Here is a 21,225-nt window from a genome sequence, read left to right on the forward strand (position 1 = left end):
TTTTGGGGATATTTATGATTTTACCTGTATCTTGACATGTAGGCATAGAGACGTACTTTTCTCATGCTATCTGAAAATGAAATATCTTACTTATTGTTGAAAGGATTTTTGGAAAAAATTACAGCTTTCAAACGTACTCGTATTTTGGCATTTTCGGTAAAAGATTTGGGTTTTTTACTGAGATACTTGAAAAGCATGCCTATTTTTTGGGAATTGTGAACGAATTGAGCATTTTATTTCTGAGATACCTCGTTTATTACTTGTACTATGCTGTTATGAACTGTTGTGAAATATTGGTGTTGGACCCGACCTTTGCGTTAGCTCGTCACTATTTTCAACCTAAGGTTAGGTTTTTTACTTACTGAGTACATGGGGTCGGTTGTACTCATACTACACTTCTGCACCTTGCATGCAGATGTTGGCTGCTGTTGTTGCTGTGATCGATGGGAGCGGGATTAAAGATGTACATGCGTCCCGGTTGTAGCTGCCTCTTGTTCGTAGTAGCCTTAGATCTATAAAACTCTGTTTATGTACTTTTTAAACAGACGATATATTTATTTCATTTCAGCTTTGTGAATTCTATTCTTAGAAGCTCATTATTTGTACTACCAGTCCTTGGGAGATGTATAAGATTCAGTAAATTACTTTCGTTTAATTGTCTTGTTAATATCACTAGAATTAGATAGTTACTAGTTGGCTTACCTAGCGGGTTGTTTTAGGTGCCATCACGACTAATGGATTTGGGGTCGTGATATATCCTTTCCTAATTGCTGATCCTTAATTAAAATTATTATTATCTCTTTTGTAGTTTTCTACCCTTAATTGAGGTTATGATTATCTTTTCCGTTGCTTATCTTAATTGAATTTGTTGCATCTCTTCGTAATTGCTTAACCATAAATGAAGTTTAGTTATCCTTATTTAGAATAATTTGTCACATATTATTTCTCTCTTGTTGAGCCATTCTTATTGAGTCTAGTATTCACTATTGTGTTTATACTTTGTGAGCTCGTTCTACTGCTTCTTTGTGATCCAAATCTCTTGAGTTGATTTACTTGTCGTATTCTCGTGCTATTGTTGTTGTTGTTGTTGTTGTACTGAGTTTGTTGATCCGAGGGCTATGCACGGTGGTGGTACTGACACTGTTTAGATGAAAAGTTGTGAAAGTCATTCTATTGTGATGTTGTATTTTTGGCACATGATATTGTTGGGAGATTTTGTTCGGGTGTTTGCACGAGATATCTGCCGTGATGTTGTTACTATTGATATATGCACATGCGGTGTGATAAAGCGGGCTATATATGTGGGTTTGCGCATGTGGCGAAACAATGTGGAAATATTATTATGTGTGTGCAGCAAGACAAGGCGGTCATTTACTTTATTATTGCGCACGTGGCGAGACAAGGTGGGCTATATCAAGGATTGATTTGTGATGACTTGTGATGGCCTGGGGGCATTGTTGTTGTTGTTGATATTTGTGTAGTGGCATGCCCAACCTGTGTAAGTTTTACTTGGTGCAAATTGTGGGGATCGTTCCTTATGTGTCGTTCATTTTCTCTACTCTTATTCGTTGGCCCGAACTGTGATAGAACACTTGCACAAGCATACACGTACTTTATCACCCTATGTGAGATTTGTTCTATTGTCACGTGAGTCGTCCGTGCAGTTATTTGTAATGAAGGCACAAAAATGCCAAGTGATTAGGGTTCATGAATTGTGACCCGTGAATCGTGTGAGTTCTTAGGTCTGGTACCTCGTAAGGATTATTGAATAAACCTGGTGCGAAAGTGGTTATTCTTATCAAGTTGCTACTTGTCTTTCCTTTATTTTTATTTTTTATCGGATTTAAACTGTGTACAACTTTCTCTACTATGTTATTACTTGTGGTGTCCCGCTGCAAATTGTTGCTTCTACTTCCTATTGCAAGCACCGTATTATTTTTGTCATAAGCGTAGTTATGTAGATATATCATACTCTGTTAGTCCTATACCCATACTTGTTCAGGTTATCTAGTCCAGTAGGTGTCTTGACCGTCCCTCGTCACAACTCCATCGTGGTGTACTCATACTACACTTCTGCACATTGTTGTGTAGATCCAGGTAATTCGGAGTCAGTCGACCGCTAGCTAGTTGTACGAGTCTTGTTGTGGAGACTCAAGTAAACATGTTGTTGCATTCACAGGCCTCAGAGTTACCTTCTGTATTGTACTTGCACTGTTTATCTCTATTTCGAAACAGTTGTATTTAGAGGTTTTTGTAGTAAATTCAATAGAGCTTATGACTTGTACTACTGATTTTGGGATTTGTAAGTTGTGTAATAAGGTTCTATTTCATAATTATTAATTATTGGTCAAATTCTTCTATTAATTTAGTAAGTGTTAGGCTTACCTAGACTTAGAGACTAGGTGCCGTCATGACAACCTACGGAGGGAAATTTGGGTCGTGACAATATCAAATTTCTATCTTCATCCAGCTCTCGTGTGTTTTTTGTTATAAATGTATCTTTTTTTTTTAAATTTTTTATATCATTTCAAAAGACTAAAATAGTCTTGAATTCAAAAGAGTTAGGAAGAGTAAATAAGAGGTGTAAATTCTCTATTGAGAAGTTAAATGGTTGGTATGTAAATAGTTTTGTTAGTAAATATGATTCAATATCTACATGGGGATTCAAAAATTATAGTTATCAATACAATTTTGGTAACCGAAATAGTTAATAAAATTCAACTAACACCATTAATTTCGACAATAACTCTATTCAAACCAAACAAGATAGTCGCACCAGTAATAGGTTGTCCGTTCACTGACAGGATTCTTTAGGATAAATAAAATGGAGGATTCATTAGGTTAACTAGAATGTTAATAATTTCAGTAGTTACATTATTAGGCTAATTAAGATTCTTTTTTTTAGTGGTCTTACTATGTCCCAAGATCGTGATTATTTAAAGGGATCTCTCTATGAAAAATGTATCTATATTTCATAATCAAAATTGCTACTTAGGATTCAAATTTATGATAAAAAACTATGGAATTAGAATTAAAACACTATTTAATTAGCACTCAAACGATGGGATACAAAGTTGTCAAAATTGAACGAAGAAAAAACTTAAGAGGGAAAAATAGCATTCAAAATTTTTGAGGAGGGTGTTTGAAATATTTTTTGGACTGGGTTGGCCCCATATATATAGTCTCATATACTCAAACCCTAAAGACCTAAAATACACTCACCTACAAACCCTAACTATGGATGCCTCTCCCTCTACCAAACCAGTCATATCTTACTCTTCTACTAGTGATAATGAAGAAGACAATCATCCAACATTTGAAGTGGTTATGATTGATTCATACATCAACTACGACAATCTGGTAAATTATTATGTCCTTTAAACTTTATTTCTTTTAATTTTACAATAACTTCTTGAGTTAATCCTAACTGAATTTTTTTTACATAAAATACTTTTGTTTCTTATACCTTAACTCCAGAAAATATATATGCATCATTATTGTATATATATGTTTTCTTGTTTCAGTTTCATATTTTCTGAAAACTTAATAGTAATGATCTACAAGCATCTTGCTCCAACAGTAGAAACTGTGCGTCTTCACTATCGTGGCAAAGAGTGGTTTTTATCTATGGGCGTTGGTGATCTAAGAAGGTTCAAAGTAGGCTGAAAACTTTTTGTTTTGGACAATTATGTCAAGTAAGGTTTCGTCATCAAATTTGCGTTGGTTGATGTTGCACCATTGTATGCTGTCTTCAATGTTCAAGTGAAGGGAGAAGGAACTTTTGATCATAATTCGGTTGAAATTGAATAGTTTCTAGGATGTGTTTGTGTTGATTTATCCTTTTATTATCTTTTTTTTTTCATGATGCTTTAGTTATGGTAGTTGTGCTTTTGATTTTCTGTTGAACTATTGATGTTATGAAATTTCAATCTTCATCACATTGGTCTTCTTTATTTTAACAATTTTTTTTTAAATTATCATTCAAAAAACTGAAATGGAATGATCAGTGATCATGTATTGGAAGAGTAAATGCTTCATAGGGAACTTTGGTATCTGAAACCATTAACTACAATGCAACTAACACCAATACAACTTAAAAATCGAAGCAAGCAATTAATGGGAAGAAGAAGAGCAACAGTTAATGCGTCCTCTTCTACTGGGAAGAAGAAGGGTCGCAGATAAATTAATGGGAAGAAGAAGAGTCGCAGGTAGAAAAATTAAGAGAGCAACACTGGATGAAATGCAATACGTGTATCAATACCTAGGGTAGGGTTGAAGGTAGGGTTATAAAATAGTAGTTGAATGTTGGTTAAATTTTCGGGGAAAAAATGGTTGAATGTAAGGGTTGATAGGGTTTTAAATACCAAGATATCTAGGGGTTGAAGATAGGGTTTTAAGTCGCAACTGTATTATTTTCGTTTTTAGTAGTGTCAAGATGTGAGTATTTTAGTTCTTAGTTTTGTACTAATTTTAATCATGTCAAGTCTTTCACTTCTCTACTAGTTGCAACTAGTCACATTTTGTTAGTCAAGTCCTCTAAATTCGAAGCAAGTAACAATAAAATGAAGCATTTAACAATGACAATTATAATACCACACGTTTAAACTCGTTACAAAATAAAGTCAATAAATTCAAAACAAATCTATCTCAAATAAAATTAAATAAGTTCCAAACTTAAATCATCTCAAACTAAACGGTCAAGTCTTCCACTTCCTAGTTTGCTTCATTGTTTAGATCAGTCAAGCTACTCTATGGTGGTATTGTTGCATCATCTTGCTGTAATTAGAGTAAAGAAGACTAATAAGTATAAGCAATGTATTTACGTAAAAAAAATTAATCAAATTTGTTATACTTTACCTCAATTTCTTCCGCTAGCTGAGGAGTTCCACCATTTCTACCAACACATCTACCACCACCTCTACCACGGCCTCTACCACCACCTCTACTACCGCTTCTACCACCACCTCTACCACCACCTCTACCCCTCCTATTACCTCTAACTCCACTTCCACCACCCGTTTGTGAACTTCTAAAGTATGAATCAATTTGCCCTTTATATCTATTCAACCTTAGACGTCCATGAGAAGCTACGTATCTAGAATCTCTTATATTTCTTCCTTCACTCTCACCCTCACCCTCACCCTCACCCCTATCCCCACCCCCACCCCCACCCCTCACCCTCACCCCCACCCCCACCCTCACCCACACCATCATGTATATCTTCCAATTCTCAATTTGGAACTATCATATCATCATCCCAATTCAAAAAGTCATGCTCCATCTACTCAAATCATACTTAATATATTGCCTCATCACTTCAGTGTCCAATGCAATATCACAAACCCGTTCAAAATGCTGTACTGGTTCCCTATACATCATGTATTCAGAAGTCATATGTGGGTAACCTCCTAGAAAGAAATATTTTAAGTGTGGACGAACAATATCTCTTCTCCACCATTTCAATATATACCTCTCATTAACATTTTAAATCCTCTTATGAGACAACACCTTAAGTATATGGCATCTTAGAATACCTCTTGTTTCAAACCACTTGTAGCTGCAACTTAGATATTCGCCAATAGGTGTATATTCAACCGTGAAGACAAATGGATCTCTAGTGTTAAAACTCCTGAGCGGATAATCTGTTATAATGTATTTCTCCACTCCAGGGTTTGCTTGATGATCTTCAGGGGTGCTGATTTCACAATGGTACAATTTTCTTAACTGTACTTGAAAAAATTCAAACACTTCACGAGTAAAACATGCTTGAAGTTTTTCCTCCCATGCGAATTCAGACAAATATTTTAGTTCAAAGCACCTTGACCTATATTCAGCTTCTAATTCTTTCTCGAACTTAGCTCTTATGGCTAACTCATATTGCTGAATAAATAGCTTCAAAGTGTTTTGACGGGTGATAAATCCATCAAAGAAAGCATACATTCCTTCACTTCTTTGTGTGGACAACATCCCAACCCAAAAGTGGTCATATAGGTATACAGGAACCCATTTTTCCTCTCCAAATAAAGCTTATAAAACCAATCCCTTCCATCTAAGTTATATTTTGCAATATAATCAGCCATCTTCTCTCAAACTCAACAACGTTAATGCTATCAAGGACTAAATCCTTAAATTCTTCCTTTGCAATCTTACCATCAAGAACTCCGCTTAACTTCATAGGCAGCTTTGCGAATATGTGCTATATACAATATCTATGTACCGTATTTGGCATCAATGCATTGATGGCAGCCTTAATACTACCACATTGGTCAGTCATGATAGCTAATGGATGAACATTATTTAGAGCCCCAAGCTATGTAGAGGGCACCATTTTGTAATTTGTTATATCCTCACTAGACATAAGAGCGCATCCCAAAAATATAGACTACCTATGCTGATTGACACCAACAAATGAAGCAAATGGCATATTGTATCGATTCACAAGGTATGTGGTATCAAGGCATATTACATAATGGAACTCTTCATATGCAATCTTAGAGTGTGAATGAACCCATACAATATTACGAAGTTGACCAAATCTATCCACATCTAAGGAGTAGTAAAATTCCCTATCTTTTTGCTGCATGTCACTGAAGAACTTGAGTAATGATTGTGCGTCCCCTTCTTGCAATTAAAGCTTTCTACTCTTCAAAATATAATTTCTATAGTCCTTTGATGTACAACCCAGATTTTCGGGGCCACCAGCAAGTACTTCAGTGGCTCCTATATTTTTTGAGGGTCTTAAGCCAGCAATATCTTTAGCTATAAGAGCTCTCTTAAGAGACTTACTAAGCGATATGTGTCCAGCCATCAATCGAGATAGTGCTGGTTCCAATTGATGATTATGTTTTTTAACCACCTTTGAAACACGCCATGAACCATTCTCCTCCAAAATTCCATTTATTCTAGCTAGACAGTTCCCCCTCTCGGTAATATGTTTATTCCTTGGTTTCCTAGACCTATCACAACAATATTGCACATACCTTACAATATCATCATATTTTTTGTTTGATGTTCTTTTGACAATACAAAACCCTGCTAATCTTGCATGTTCTTTGTAAAAATCAAACATAACAACCTTATTACTGAACCGCATTCCAGTAATTGGACCTATTACTAGATCTTCTTCATTGAGCTCATTAGTCATTTCCCTGTCCTCTCCACCTTCTCCATCTTCCTCTAAATAATGTACATCATCATTATCATCATCATCATCATCAGCAGCAACATCATCGTCAACATGATCTTCTCCATCATTGAAGTTGTCGTCTGAATCAATGTTGCCCCACTCATCTTCATTCATCAAACTGTCGTCCAAATTCAACCCTAAAGATATGTGTAATGCATTCCTTAGTTACTCTGACCTAGTTTCTAGGCTGTTATTCCAGTTTAATGGCTCCAAACTGGTTTCTTGATTAGCATCCATGTTTAGGTTAAGGGAAGGGTGGTGAATTATGTGTTTAATGAAAGCTCTCTTATCATATGTGTATGGTATAACAAGGTTACTCGAATTTATATACCGTATAAATATTCGAAAAATAATATGCGTATATATACGAAGGCTTTTAATCTTCCCATCCGTATAAATTTTATTTTTAAAAAAATACATAACAGTATACGTATACATACGAAGCTTTTAATCTTCTCATGAGAGAATGATGATTTTATGAGATTAATGTTTTGGGATATTCAATGTTTTGGGCTTGTTTGGGAGGGAAATATTTTGGAGGGAAATAATGGTTATTAAGCCAAATATAAAATCAAGGGTTTAAAGGGTACTTCACGGGTGTGGCCAAATAACCGTTTGACCGGTTTAAAAGTTAATCCAAACTTTCTCCAAGTCATGTGATTCTTTTTGACGAGGTGAGAGAATAAATTGCTGAGAGAAATGTTGAAAAAGAGTACAAGTGAATTCTTTTGTTTAAATTTTTGGCTTCGCTAGTGTGAATGGCTCCAGGTGGTTCAAAGTTTTAACTGCCCTTTTTCACCTTAGAACTCATAAATAGGCGCAAACTCATTTGAAGGTAGCCTTATGAGTAGCTCGAGATGGCCGCAAGCAAGGAGACAGTTGGAGTCATAAATAGGCGCCACTCAAACTTAGGAGTAGCTCGAGATCTGAAACAGTGGTGCACGTGAAGCGAATAGCGGAACGCATTACGCATTACGCATTATGAAACAGATGAATGAGCTGTAAGGGAGAGGCTGCCTGAATGCCCGCTGCCCCAATTCAGTATTAATAAATCAAAAGCATTGTATCTTACATCAATCATGTCATGTTTCAATTAATGGAAATGGGAGAAGCATTTAACATAAACTATAAACGTCGACCTACTCCTTTCTGATAGTTTATTATTATCTCTTCCTAAATTTACTTGTGCACTATTGACTTGGTATATCTTTTAAGAAACAATAAATAACATGATAATTTTATTATATTATCCTTATTTATTATATGTTGAAAAATAAATTGGAAATAAGTAACAATCAACAAGAAGGGTAAAATAGGTGTAAAATGGTAAATTAATCATTAATTTTCCAACTAGACAAGTAAAAGTAAACATCTATTTTTAGTATAATAGACAAGTAAATCTGGAATGAGGAGTAACTACTTACCTGTTAAGTATTGCCTTTCTGCAAACATTACAAAATTAATCATGTATTTACGGGCAAAAAACTAATATTCATTATAAATTTGCGCGCGCACTCCCCCACCACCACACACAATATATATATATATATATATATATGATTTCTTTCACTTTCAAATATTAGTAATTCTTGTTAAAATAAAATTATTCAAATATTTAACGTTTTACAAAAATTACTTTTCTTTTCAAAATTTATCCTTATTGCTCAAGAAAAAAATTTAAGATAATTTAGAAAAATATGCTTACTTATGATTAAGGTGAAGCAAATATATTTCTTGGGAGTGTACGCAAAAAATTTAAAAAAACACACAAGTAGTGTAGTTGGTACTCGTAAAATATAGAAGTGAACTCTTTGCGAAATATATAAGGGATAGTTGGTTTATAAACTCTTCCTATGTACATTATATAACATTTCATCTGACTCGTGATATGAACGAGGAGTGTTGAGACCCAAGGAATCAAAGAAAGAGATGGCTGTCCAAGATTGTAAAAGAGAAGAAAGTAGTCCAGCTGAATATGTTGCTGTCATCTGTGGAGTAACGGGGCTAGTGGGAAAGGAGCTAGCCAATCAGCTTCTCTCAACATCTAAATGGAAGGTATACGGCATATGTCGAAGGCCAGAAAAGATAAGCACATCCCAAAATCCACGTTATCATTTCATTTTTTGTGATCTCCTAAACACATCGGAAACCCAAGAAAAGCTATCTTCATTGGATGATGCCACTCATATATTTTGGGTGACTTGGGCAAGCCAATTTCCTCTAGATACTCCACAGATTTGTGAGCAAAACAAGAGCATGATGAATAATGCCTTGAATGCTATCCTCCCAAGAGCTAAAGCACTCAAACATATTTCTCTACAGACAGGAACCAAGCATTACGTCTCATTACAAAACACATGTTCTACTAAACAAGTTTGTTATTACGACGAGCAATGTCCCAGAGCTGATTCTGAGTATAACTTCTATTATGAACTGGAGGACTTGCTCAAGGTGAAATTAACAGGTAAAATAGCATGGTCAGTCCACAGACCGGGTTTGATCATAGGCAGTTCTCATAGTGCAGCTTTTAATTTTATGGGAAGTTTGTGTGTCTATGGAACAATTTGTAAGCATTTGAATCTGCCTTTTGTATTTGGTGGGAAAAAGGAATGTTGGGAAGAGATGTGGGTGGATGGATCAGATGCAAGACTAGTTGCTCAGCAGCATATATGGGCAGCCACCAATGAAACATTTTACTCCACATATGGCCAAGCTTTTAATGCGATAAATGGCTCAAACTTTACGTGGAAAGAGATTTGGCCTGCTATTGGCTTAAAATTTGGGGTCACAGTTCCTGAAAACATGTTCTATCCAAATTTTAGAATCGCCGAACTCATGGCAGACAAGGAACAAGTGTGGAAGGAAATTGTCACCAAAAATGACCTGGTTCATACCCAGATGGAGGAGATAGCAAATTCCAAATTCCTAGACGTTCTCTTTAGTTGCCCCAAGATTTTATGTACAAGAGACAAGGCAGATCGACTTGGATTTACAACAAGGTATCATATGTTGGATTCAATTTTACATTGGGTTGATGTTATGAGACAAGAAAAGCTTATCCCATAACTTGTATCTTTTGTATTCATATCATGGTAAAGGACTGAAGAAATAGAATTTAGATACACTGATAATCTACGAGATTTTTGCATGATCGGTGTAGTTTTAATGTTTTATCACTTGTAATAGGTTATTTCTTATCTTTTGCAGGTATTAATTCATATTTTATATAAAAAGCTAATTATAATTGACTATTAAGTAATTAATTTGATAGTGTAAAATCTTTATATATAGAGAGAGAGTGTTTATTATTTTAGTTATATATGCTCCAATAAATATTTTCCTTGGAATATTCAGGCCTTATCCTGGACCCTCTTTGTCTTCATTTCGTGACAACATATTGTATGGAATTTCGGTACTTGACAAAAAAATATTGAATCCCTCGCTTGTGCCACCTAATGTCATCTTGTGTGTGTGTTTCTTTTTTTTTTTTTTTTCTTGTTTCTCCTTTGTCATCATTCAAATACATATTCTCTTCCATGACAAATAATGTAATAATGTTACCCTTAAAAACGGATAACAATTGAATTTATACGCGGTTTTAAAGATATGTGAATTAATTCAATACAAGCGATCAATGACATTAGATTAAGCAAATAAAAGACGTAATAAATGTCCGAACCAATTATAAGAGTGATCACGAGCTCGGTTAATGGCTTAACGAGGAACCTGCCTTCGGTTTCGAGCTTGCACTTTATGAAGAACTAATGAACAAAAATAAGAACTTTGAATAACTTTTAGAAACGGAGAGAATAGAAGTAAATTGTCTTGGTATGTGTGTTACAGTCTCTAATGAATAATAAGCTTCTTATTTATATAGTAGGGGAGTTTTACCCTAAGTACAATCCTAATAAAGGTAAAAATCTTCCTTTTCGCTAATCATTGATTTTCTGCCGATACGGAAAGAGATTCACGCTGTGATATCTGGTTGGGCACAAACATTACGGCCCTTTGTTAGTCGTGTGCGATTGTTTGGTATTGCTCTCCGAAGTCTTGGGACTCGAACCTGACCCGGAGGACGTGGTCCCGATGCCTCCGAGGACAGGTGTTTTGTTTGAGCCCCGATACGAGGGGCTCCTCGCTCTGATTCTAATTCCTTACGATCACGTCTCTGCTCCGTTTGCTTCATCGGGAAACTGGGGTGCTCAGCGGGCTCGGTTTTACCCGTATACAGATAGTCCCCTCATTTCTCAAAGAGTAGGCTTGCCGAAACGATGGGAAATGACAGATGTTCTCCGGTTCCTTCCTTCGTACTTTACGATGAGGGAGCTGAAACGTCTCATCAGTCGTGTCGTTCTTACATCGGACACGTGTCGCTCATCAGCTTGTTTCCCCCGAATGTAAAGCATCGACTGTCTTCCTATAAAAGCTTTCTCCCTGTGTTCTTTTTCTACTTTCCGACTAAATTATTACCTTTGAACTTTCCAGCCATCATCAAACCTCCATATCTTCATCTTTGTTCTTCAATTTTCATAGTGATTTCCAGATTTGTACCCATATTTTCTTTAAATCTTCATCTCCAAAACCCGTTTTTCCAAAACTTTGTATTCTTTCTTCAAATTTTCAAACCTCTCCCAGATAACAATGGCCAAAACATCAAAATCTGTTCCTCAACAAGTTGCCTCTTCATCTTCTCAATCGGACGCCGATACTGAGGTGGTTTCCCCTAAAGTAGTTGCCCTCGAAACGGCTTCTCGTGAGGTAGTTGCTAACGAACCGGCCGCCGAGCCTCCCTTGAAAGTGTTCATTCTCGGGGGCTGCTCAATTGCATAGGACTTTGAATTCGAGAAACTCTCACGCAAACAGTACTGGGGTGAAAGAGTATCAAGGTACATATGCTTCGTGACTGAAGACGTTTTTCCCATAGTTCAAAAGGATTGCAATTAGGAGGGTAAAGTCGTAGTAGTCCCCGGGCCCGAGGACGTCATTACTACTCATGTGAAGGGGTACTTAAGTGTTTATATTTACCCCTTCATACTGGGCCTGGTGGACCCGGTCTTTCTGGATTTTTGCAAGAGGTACGAGGTGTACCTCAGGCAAATCCATCCATCGCTATGGAGGATCATGATCATCATCCGCTACTTTGTGACCAAAAACGAGTCCCGTCGATTCACGATCGACCACCGACTTTGATTATTCAGTCCCCGAATGTTCCGATGTAGACTGGTCAAGCTTACTCGCCGGGCAAGCAAGGCCCCCTTTTCGAGCATCAATAAAGACCAAGACCAGGGCTAGCAGGGACTTAGTTCGAGTGAAGACCGAGGATTTGATCCCCCTCCCCCCCCCCTCCCCCCGAATACATGCCATTCATTGAGAAGTGGAATGCGTCTCGTAAGTACAATCTCTCTTTAAATGTAAACAAAAAATTTCTTCAATTTCTTTTTTCTCATTCATGCTTGTGGTTGTGTAGTTGTCGCTCGGGTTCCAAATGCGGTTCCCTGGCTAAAGGAATGGATCGAGGGCATCTGTACTCAGATATCGTACTTCGAGCGCACATGGCACGAACTCTCGAAGGGCCGATGGGAGGCCCGTTCTCATGGTAAGGCCTCTTTCTGAATAGCCAATACCATGTTTCTATCTTTTATTACACTAACTCCTCTTCCCTTTTGTTATTGCAAGTGAAAAGACCACTGAACTTAGGCCTTCGAAAGGGCTAAACCTGGCCGCCTTCATGCGCAGAGCTCTCGATTCTTTAGGATCCGAGGGCAGCTTCCCAGTCTTCAGGTAGTCTATATACTTGTTTTTCCAGTCCCAAGTTAAACTCGTTCAGTTTATTTCGGCATGACCTTCTTCTACTACCGATTTTATGAGTTGTACGACCGTTCCTGAGCTGAATGCATCATCATCAAACAATGACCCAAAGTTAGCTAAAGCATCAACATCGCTATTTTGATCCCGTGGTACGTGATGTAGGGTCCTTTCCTTGAATCGATGTAGCGTTACCTGTAATTTGCCCAAGTACCTTCGCATCGTTCCTCTTTTACTTCGAATGTCCCATTGACTTGATTTACCAAAAGGAGGGAGTCTTACTTAGCTTTGACCACTTCGCCCCCCAGGCTTTTAGCCAATTCGAGACCTACAATCATGGCCTCATACTCGGCCTCATTGTTAGTCAATTTCACAGTTCTAATAGATTGCCTAACTATGTCACCCATAGGCGGCTTCAACACGATGCCGAGTCCAGAACCCTTTGCGTTCGAGGCACCGTCCGTAAAGAGGGTCCAGATTCCCGAGGAAGTCCTCGAGGTTAACAACAATTCCTTTTCACTTCGGGTATTAAGGTCGTAAAGAGGGTCCAGAGCTCGGGTTTGTGCATTATGTTCCTAAGCGGGTAAGAAGTTACGACGCATATGGGGTAGCATTAAAATATGGCTTTAACTTTCTGGAGGCACTTAGCAAAGCGAGCGCCAATTTTTCTAGGTGTTGGTACCTTGTTTCGGCCTTGCCTAGAGTTCTACTAACATAATAGATAGGAAATTATGTACCTTCCTCTTCCCGAACTAAGACTCCACTTACCCCTATCTCGGATACCGCTAAGTACAAGTACAACTACTCGTCTGCCTTCAGAATATGGAACAAGGGTGGACTCGAAAGGTATCGTTTGAGTTCTTCCAAAGCTTGTTGGCATTCCGAGGTCTACAAAAAGTTTTTCTCCTTCTTCAATAATGAGAAGAACTGATGGCTCTTATTGGAGGACCTCGATATGAGCCGGCCCAAGGCATATATGCGCCCAGTTAGCCTCTGAACGACCTTGACACTGTCCACCATGGTGATATCTTTTATAGCTTTGATTTTGTCGGGGGTTGATCTCGATCCCTCGGTTGAACACCATGAATCCAAGGAACTTCCTGGATCCGACCCCGAATACACATTTCTCTGGGTTCAGCTTCATATTGTATTTCTTCAGTATGTTGAAGGTTTCCTGCAAATGTTTCAAATGGTCCTCTACTCGCAGGGACTTAACTAATATGCCTTTAATGTAAACTTCCATTAATTTTCCTATTTGTTCTTCGAACATCCGGTTAACTAGGCATTGATAAGTGACACCAGTGTTTTTTAGTCCGAATGGCATTACGTTATAACAGTAGGTGCTGAATTTAGTGACAAAGGAAGTTTTTTCTTGATCGCCCGGATCCATCCGGATTTGGTTGTACCCAGAATAGTCGTCGAGAAAGCTGAGTATCTCATGCCCGCCCGTTGCATCGATCATGCGATCAATGTTAGGCAAAGGATAAGAATCCTTGAGGCACGCCTTGTTCAAGTCTTTGTAATCTACGTACATTCTTAATTTATTTCCCTTTTTAGGCACTACTACTATGTTAGCCAACCAATCCGGGTACTTAACTTCCCTGATGGAACCTTTTCTAAGGAGTTTGGATACTTCGTCTTTGATAAATGCATGCTTGACTTTGGGCTGAGGCCTACTCTTTTATTTAACCGGGTGGAACTTCCGATCCAAGCTTAGCTTATGAGTGGTTATTTCTGGCCGGATCCTTGTGATGTCTAGATGGGACCAAGCGAAACAGTCTGCGTTAGCTATAAGTAAATTAATGAGTTTTTTTCTGAGCTCGGGAGTTAACCCCGTGCCCAGATATACCTTCCAATCGGGCAGGTGTTCGATCAGTATAACTTGCTCCAGCTCCTCGACTGTTGATTTGATGGCGTTGGAATTGTCAGGGGTGATGAATGACCTAAGAACTCCGTAATTATCTTCCTCGCCCGCTTCTTGCTTCTCCGGCTTGGTAAAGGCTGGTGTCGGTGATTGCTATTTAGTTTCTTCCTTCCTAATCGGTTCCGAGTTCTTTGAGGTCGAGAGTGTGGACATCGGGATCACCTCGTCGACCGTGAATATTTCTTTTGCGGCCGGCTGCTCTCCATAAATCATCTTGATCCCTCCCGGTGTTGGGAACTTCAATGCTTTGTGTAGTGTCGAGGGTATTGCCCTCATGTTGTAAATCCATGGCCTTCCGAATAGAGCATTATATCTCATATCTCCTTCAATCACATAGAACATCGTTTCCTGAATGGTCCCGGCGGTGTTCACCAACAGGGTTATCTACCCTTTAGTAGTTTCACATGCCATGTTGAATCCGTAAAAAACTCGGACTGCAGGAACTATTTGGTCTTATAGACCCAGCTATTCTACGACCCTCGATCTGATGATATTGGCTGATCTACCTAGATCAATTAACACACACTTAATTCAAAATTTACTTATGAGTACAGATATTACCAGTGCATCGTTATGCGGTTACACGATGACTTCAGCATCCTCATCGTTGAAAGAGATGGTCCCCTTTGGCATGTAATCTCGGGTTCGTTTTTTCCTTGTAATGGACACCTTAGTGCGCTTTAGCATTGGCCCCTGAGGGACGTCGACTCCACCAATGATCATGTTGATAATGTGCTAAGATTCCTCTTGCTCGGTCTGTTTGTTGGAGTCCCTATTCATGAAGTGATTTTTGGCTCGATCACTCAGAAATTTTCGGAGGTGCCCATTATTGAATAACCGGGTCACTTCTTCTCTTAGCTGTCAGCAGTCTTCGGTCCTGTAGCTCTGAGTGCCATGATACTTGCACATCAGGTTGGGGTCTCTTTGGGTAGGATCAGACTGCAATGGCCGAGGCCACTTGGTATCTTTGATGCGTCCGATGGCAGATACGATGCCGACAACATCTACACTAAAGTTATATTCTGATAATCGCAGTGCCTCCCTGACCCCAAGTGGCCCGAAACTGTTTTTTCTCATCAGTCCCTAACTATTGTGGCCTCGATCGCTCCTTTTTTCGTTCCTCACAGGGTTACGTCTGGATCCGCTACCCCTTCGATCTCCGCTATACGGTTAATACCGATCTCTGTTCGATCTCGGTTCATGATCGGCGACTCTTTTAGACCTGCCACTAGTTCTGATGGGATACACGAACCCGAAAGGGGCTCCGAGCTAATTATCCTCGACTTTGATTTTCGATTGGTACCTATTATGGATGTCAGCCCAAGTTACCGTAGGGTACTCTATCAAATTCTTATTCAGCTGTTGTGAATCCAAGGAGCTTTGGGGGTTGAGTCTTGAGTGAATGCCTGAACGGCCCAATCGTCCGCAACTAGAGGCAAGTCCATTCGTTCCATTTGAAACCTCGACACGAATTCCCTGAGCATTTCGTTATGTCTTTGTTTCACTTTAAAGAGGTCCGATTTTCTGGTCTCGACCTTGATGGCCCGGCATGAGCTTTTACGAAGGCATCTGCAGGCATAGCAAACGAATCAATGGAATTATGGGGTAGGTTTTGATACCATATCATTGCTCCTTTCGACAGGGTTTCTTCAAATTTTTTCAGATGAACCGGCTTGATTTCATCATCTTCTAAGTCATTTCCCTTGATGGCACACGTGTAGGAGATCACGTGTTCATTTGGATCTGTGGTTCCGTTATACTTTGGAATTTCGGGCATAAGGAACTTCTTCGGGATTGGTTTCGGTGCTGTGCTCGGAGGGAAAGGCTTTTGGACAAATTTTTTGGAATCCAGGCCTTTCAATATCGGGAGTTCTCCTGGGATTTGATCAACCATGGAGTTATAGGCCTCTACTTTTTTATCGTTGGCTTCGATCTTCTTTTTCCCCGTTTCCACCCGCTTTATCAATTCTTAAAGCATCTTTATTATTTCGGGGTTGGTCCCAGGTTCAACTTCATCCGGCCTTTCTGTGGTTGGTTCATTTCTTCGGGTGTTTTCCCGGGATGGTTCGGGCTCAACTCTGCTGGGGGGCGCGACTTTGGTTCTGTAGCTGGGCTATCACCGCCTGTTGAGCTTCTAACATTTCGAAGATCATACGCAAATTGATCTTATCGCCTTCGCCTTCGCCGTCGTGCATACCCCGGACTATTGATCGGGCTCCTCCGCGAACGCTATTCTCGGGGTCGATAGGCAAGTTTGCGTTGATGGCCACATGCGAGTTGGTATCGATTGGGTCTGCGACCGGAACTCCGTTGGGGTCAACAAGGGGCACCTCGTTGCTGGGCGCTATATTGTTGTTCTCGCCATGGTAGCCAGACTCAGCATCAACGTTCAAGTGGGCAGATTGAGAGTTTGACATTCTTAAATTGACCTGAAATTAAAATCTCAAAGAACTAGCGTAGATTAGAGTGCGTTATGGAAATTTGTATCAAATTACACCTATTATCCTTAGCCCCATAGTGGGCGCCAAACTGTTTACCCTTAAAACGGATAATAATTGAATTTATATGTGATTTTTAAGATATGTGGATTAATTCAATACAAGTGATCAATAACGTTAGATTAAGCAAATAAAAGACATAATAAATGGTCAAACCAATGATAAGAGTGATCCCGAGCTCGGTTAATGGCTTAACGAGGAACCTGCCTTTGGTTCTAAGCTTGCACTTATGAACAAAAATAAGAACTTTGAATAACTTTTAGAAATAGAGAGAATAAAAGTAAATTATCTAGGTATGCGTGTTACAATGTCTCTAATGAATAATAAGCTTTCCTTTTATATAATAGGGGAGTTTTACCCTAAGTACAATTCTAAGAAAGGTAAAAATCTTCCTTTTCGCTAATCACTGATTTTATGCCGATACGGGCCGAGATTCACGCCGTGATATCTGGTTGGGCACGGACATTATGGCCCTTTGTTAGTCGTGTGCGGTTGTTTGGTAATGCTCTCCGAAGGTTTGTTCGAGCCCCGATATGAGGGGCTGCTCTCTCTGATTTTGATTTCTTATAGTCACGTCCCTGCTCCGTTTGCCTCATAGGGAAACCGGGGTGCTCAGTGGGCTCGGTTTTACTCGTAGACAGTAATCCTCTTTTCATTTTTGGATTACTAATGACTTATTCATAAGTTATTAACTATTCAATGTATCAAAATGGTAAATATTTGAAACAATCATGATATGCTTCACTCGCCTAGATGCCCAGTAACCATCTTATAGTTATATAATAAATTTACCAGGTTCCATTCTTATATGCATTCCTCTCATTTCCTAATGGATTTCTTGTTATTTGTAGTTTTGTACATTCCATCTTGATGATTCAACCATGGGCCGGGTTTGAGAAATGTTTGTTCAATCTGAGCCTTTCGAAGATTTGAATAAACATGTCATGTATTATCGATCTCCTATAGAAATTCCACCAACTCCGACGTTTCTAACTTAATCTTATAGTATGATACATTTTAAATTTTATTAAAGTCGCTGTGTCAGTAAGTTTTAATTTATACAAACAATTCGATATTCTACTTTTGCAGTTTATATTTAAACAAATGGCATATGTTGTGGGGCCTAGTTACAGTGGACTTTGTAATTTAATGCACTTGTGATTCGTGAAGAAGCACTATTAAAATTTAAACCCGACATAACCCATAAAGCAAGCAACGTTTCTTGCAATTTTTGTTGCCAAATTTAATGGCCTCTACAAGATTTGAAGTAGCAAACATTAAAAGCTGAAAAAACATTATGGAGATAACGCAAACGACACACAAGGTGCACAATCCTTTCTCTCAAATATGTACACCTTATAAGAAAGGGGTAAAAAATCCGTATGTTATAATGGTATATGTAGTGGTCAAAAATAACACATCATCGACACGTGCTTGACCTACTACCAAGGGAAAGTGCTTTAAATAAGTCAAGATCAAGTGTGGCTATAATAATTTAGGCTATTTAGGCTAGTTATGTAATTTGGCTCTACTTAACTTCCTTACTAGCTATGAACATTTTAGTCATTCGCCTAAATAACACTTTAGTATAAATAGTCTCTTCCCCTCATTTTGAAAGGGAAGCTTGATGATTGATTGATAAACATAGACCAAACCTTGAGATGTTTATGATATCTTTATTTTCTCTTTATTTACCATATTTTCTTAGATTATTTATGCTAGTTTAATCTTGTATGAGTTCATGTTCATACTCTTGGATTATCTTTTGTATTCGAATGTTAATTCCTTGTTCTAATTAATATATCTACAAGGGGCTTTGAATTGCATTCTTTACTTAGCTTAATCCGTGTTACTTGTTCTTGTTTCTTTCTAGATTAGTGTTTATCATAAGAATTCAAGGGGTTTAACTATTTCATAGTTAAATTCTTGTCTTTTACTATTTTAAACTCTAATCTCCTATCTTTTTGATTTCGTGTATTTTTGCATTATCCACATTTTCGATCTGATTCCGTATTATCTTGGTATTAGAGTGGAGGTTAAAGATTGTTCTATCAATCTTTGGGTCTTTATTTTGATTATCATCAAAATTTAAAAAAAAAAAATCAGAAAATCAAAAATATTTCCAAAAATAGTAATTTCACTATTCATCCGTGTTCTAAAAATAGTAATTTCACAATTTGGGAGAGTTTGGAGAGTGTGAGGATAGAACGAGGTCGAAAATTGAGCAAAGCTCATCCCAAAAACGAGATAAAAATAAGTGAAGGTCGGCCACCGACCAAGTGGGTCCCATAGGGACTGCCTGCGCAGTCTCGCGAAAACGCGAATATCTCTCTACTCCGATGTCGTATCGACAAACCGTTTAATCAAATAAAAACTAAACTCGTAGATCTTCAATTTTGTAAGTGTTTCATCCATTAATTCCAACAACATTGGGAGAAAAGCTCAGATACATTTGACTTAATGTTCAGCATATTTATGAATGTAACTTGTGATGATGACCTTTACAAACTTTTATTCCGTAACTCGCTTGACTTCAAAACATAACACACGACTATGATACGACTAAAATAACTCATAGAATAACCTTCTTATCATGTTAATCACCCTAGTCTCACCCTAGAAGTACATGTTATAATATTCCCAACTGATTGACTTTTAATGAAACTTATTTTCTTCAATTCGTTTAGATTCTACGCCTTCCAACCCTCTTGGTACTTGGTATTCATGATCTTAAGTATTTGTAACCTCCAGGTTAACATGATTAACTTACTTTGTGTACTTTCAAAGATGATCTAATTTCTTAGCTTACATCATTTGACTTGCGACGTACTTTTACGTACGAAAACATGGGGTGTAACATTACTGATGTCCAAAAAATAATCAATAGTTGGCTCCCTCTGAAAGAAATATTCGGTGGCCCATATTTGGAGTAGTAAGTTGCAGCCGTTGAAAAATCATATCCTCTAGAACGTGGTGACAATGCCCAGAATGTCTCTGCCAATATCATAGGAATAAGGGTGACTTGTAGATTCCCTTGAAACGTTGTCAAGACCAGGAGAAGTAGGTTAATGTTGATTCCTCCCTTTCTTTGCAGGAAAACTAATAATCCAAGCAATGCCAGATAAAATGTTAGGGGGCGAAGACTCTCCCATACTGCTTGATCGCATTGAAATTCATCAAGGTGCCACTCGTAACTTTTCCGGTGTCCGAATCTGTCGAACAACTGCTCTAAACTCATCCATCCATCTTCAATGTTTCTCAAAATTTTGTTGTTTGTCAGGCCCAATGCATGAAAGAATCTGTGGCCAGGCATGATAAATGGCAGTATTAGTTTTCGCCCGGCAAATGGGAACTCCGTGAATCTAGTGATTTCCTCCAGTGTTGTGCTAATTATCAATCGAAAAACTTGAAAACCACCTTAGCTGGGTCCCAAAACTCTATCAGTATCCTAGTAAGGTCTTTGTCGGCACGTATGTTCATCAAGACAGTTAGTGATACCAGATGTGTTCCGATCTCGTCTTCATGCTCCCGGTGAATGTTTCTCTACCACTTCTTCAGCTTGTGTGGTACACCCATGACCATGTTAATCTCGAGGACATTGCAGTTGTAGTTCTGGTAGTGAGAAATTATCCAGATATATTTCCGATGGATCTTCCGAGTATGCCGCCCAATAGGGATATCGATTTTGGTATTGATTTATTGCCGGGCACTTAGCCCATTTCAATTCTACTATATCGTATGGCCCCAGCGGAGTTGAAGGAGTTAAATGAGCAGTTGCAAGAGTTGCTTGATAAGGGCTTCATTTGGCCTAG

General features: G+C 38.4%; 2 protein-coding genes across 2 annotated transcripts; one reads left to right on the top strand and one right to left on the bottom strand.

Moving 5' to 3' along the window:
• Positions 1–6,628: 6,628 nt before the first annotated feature.
• LOC142166796 (protein FAR1-RELATED SEQUENCE 5-like) lies at positions 6,629–7,300 on the bottom strand. Its single transcript, XM_075226148.1, has one exon. The coding sequence runs from the start codon at positions 7,298–7,300 to the stop codon at positions 6,629–6,631; it is 672 nt and encodes a 223-aa protein (XP_075082249.1).
• Positions 7,301–9,012: 1,712 nt separating this feature from the next.
• On the top strand, positions 9,013–10,425 carry LOC107779985 (3-oxo-Delta(4,5)-steroid 5-beta-reductase-like). The gene has a single exon (XM_016600490.2). It carries the CDS (start codon positions 9,116–9,118, stop codon positions 10,250–10,252), a length of 1,137 nt encoding a protein of 378 aa, XP_016455976.1. The 5' UTR covers positions 9,013–9,115; the 3' UTR covers positions 10,253–10,425.
• The last annotated feature ends 10,800 nt before the right edge of the window (positions 10,426–21,225 follow it).

Source organism: Nicotiana tabacum, chromosome 2 (assembly GCF_000715075.1).
Source record: "Nicotiana tabacum cultivar K326 chromosome 2, ASM71507v2, whole genome shotgun sequence".
In the NCBI taxonomy this organism is placed as follows: Eukaryota; Viridiplantae; Streptophyta; class Magnoliopsida; order Solanales; family Solanaceae; genus Nicotiana; species Nicotiana tabacum.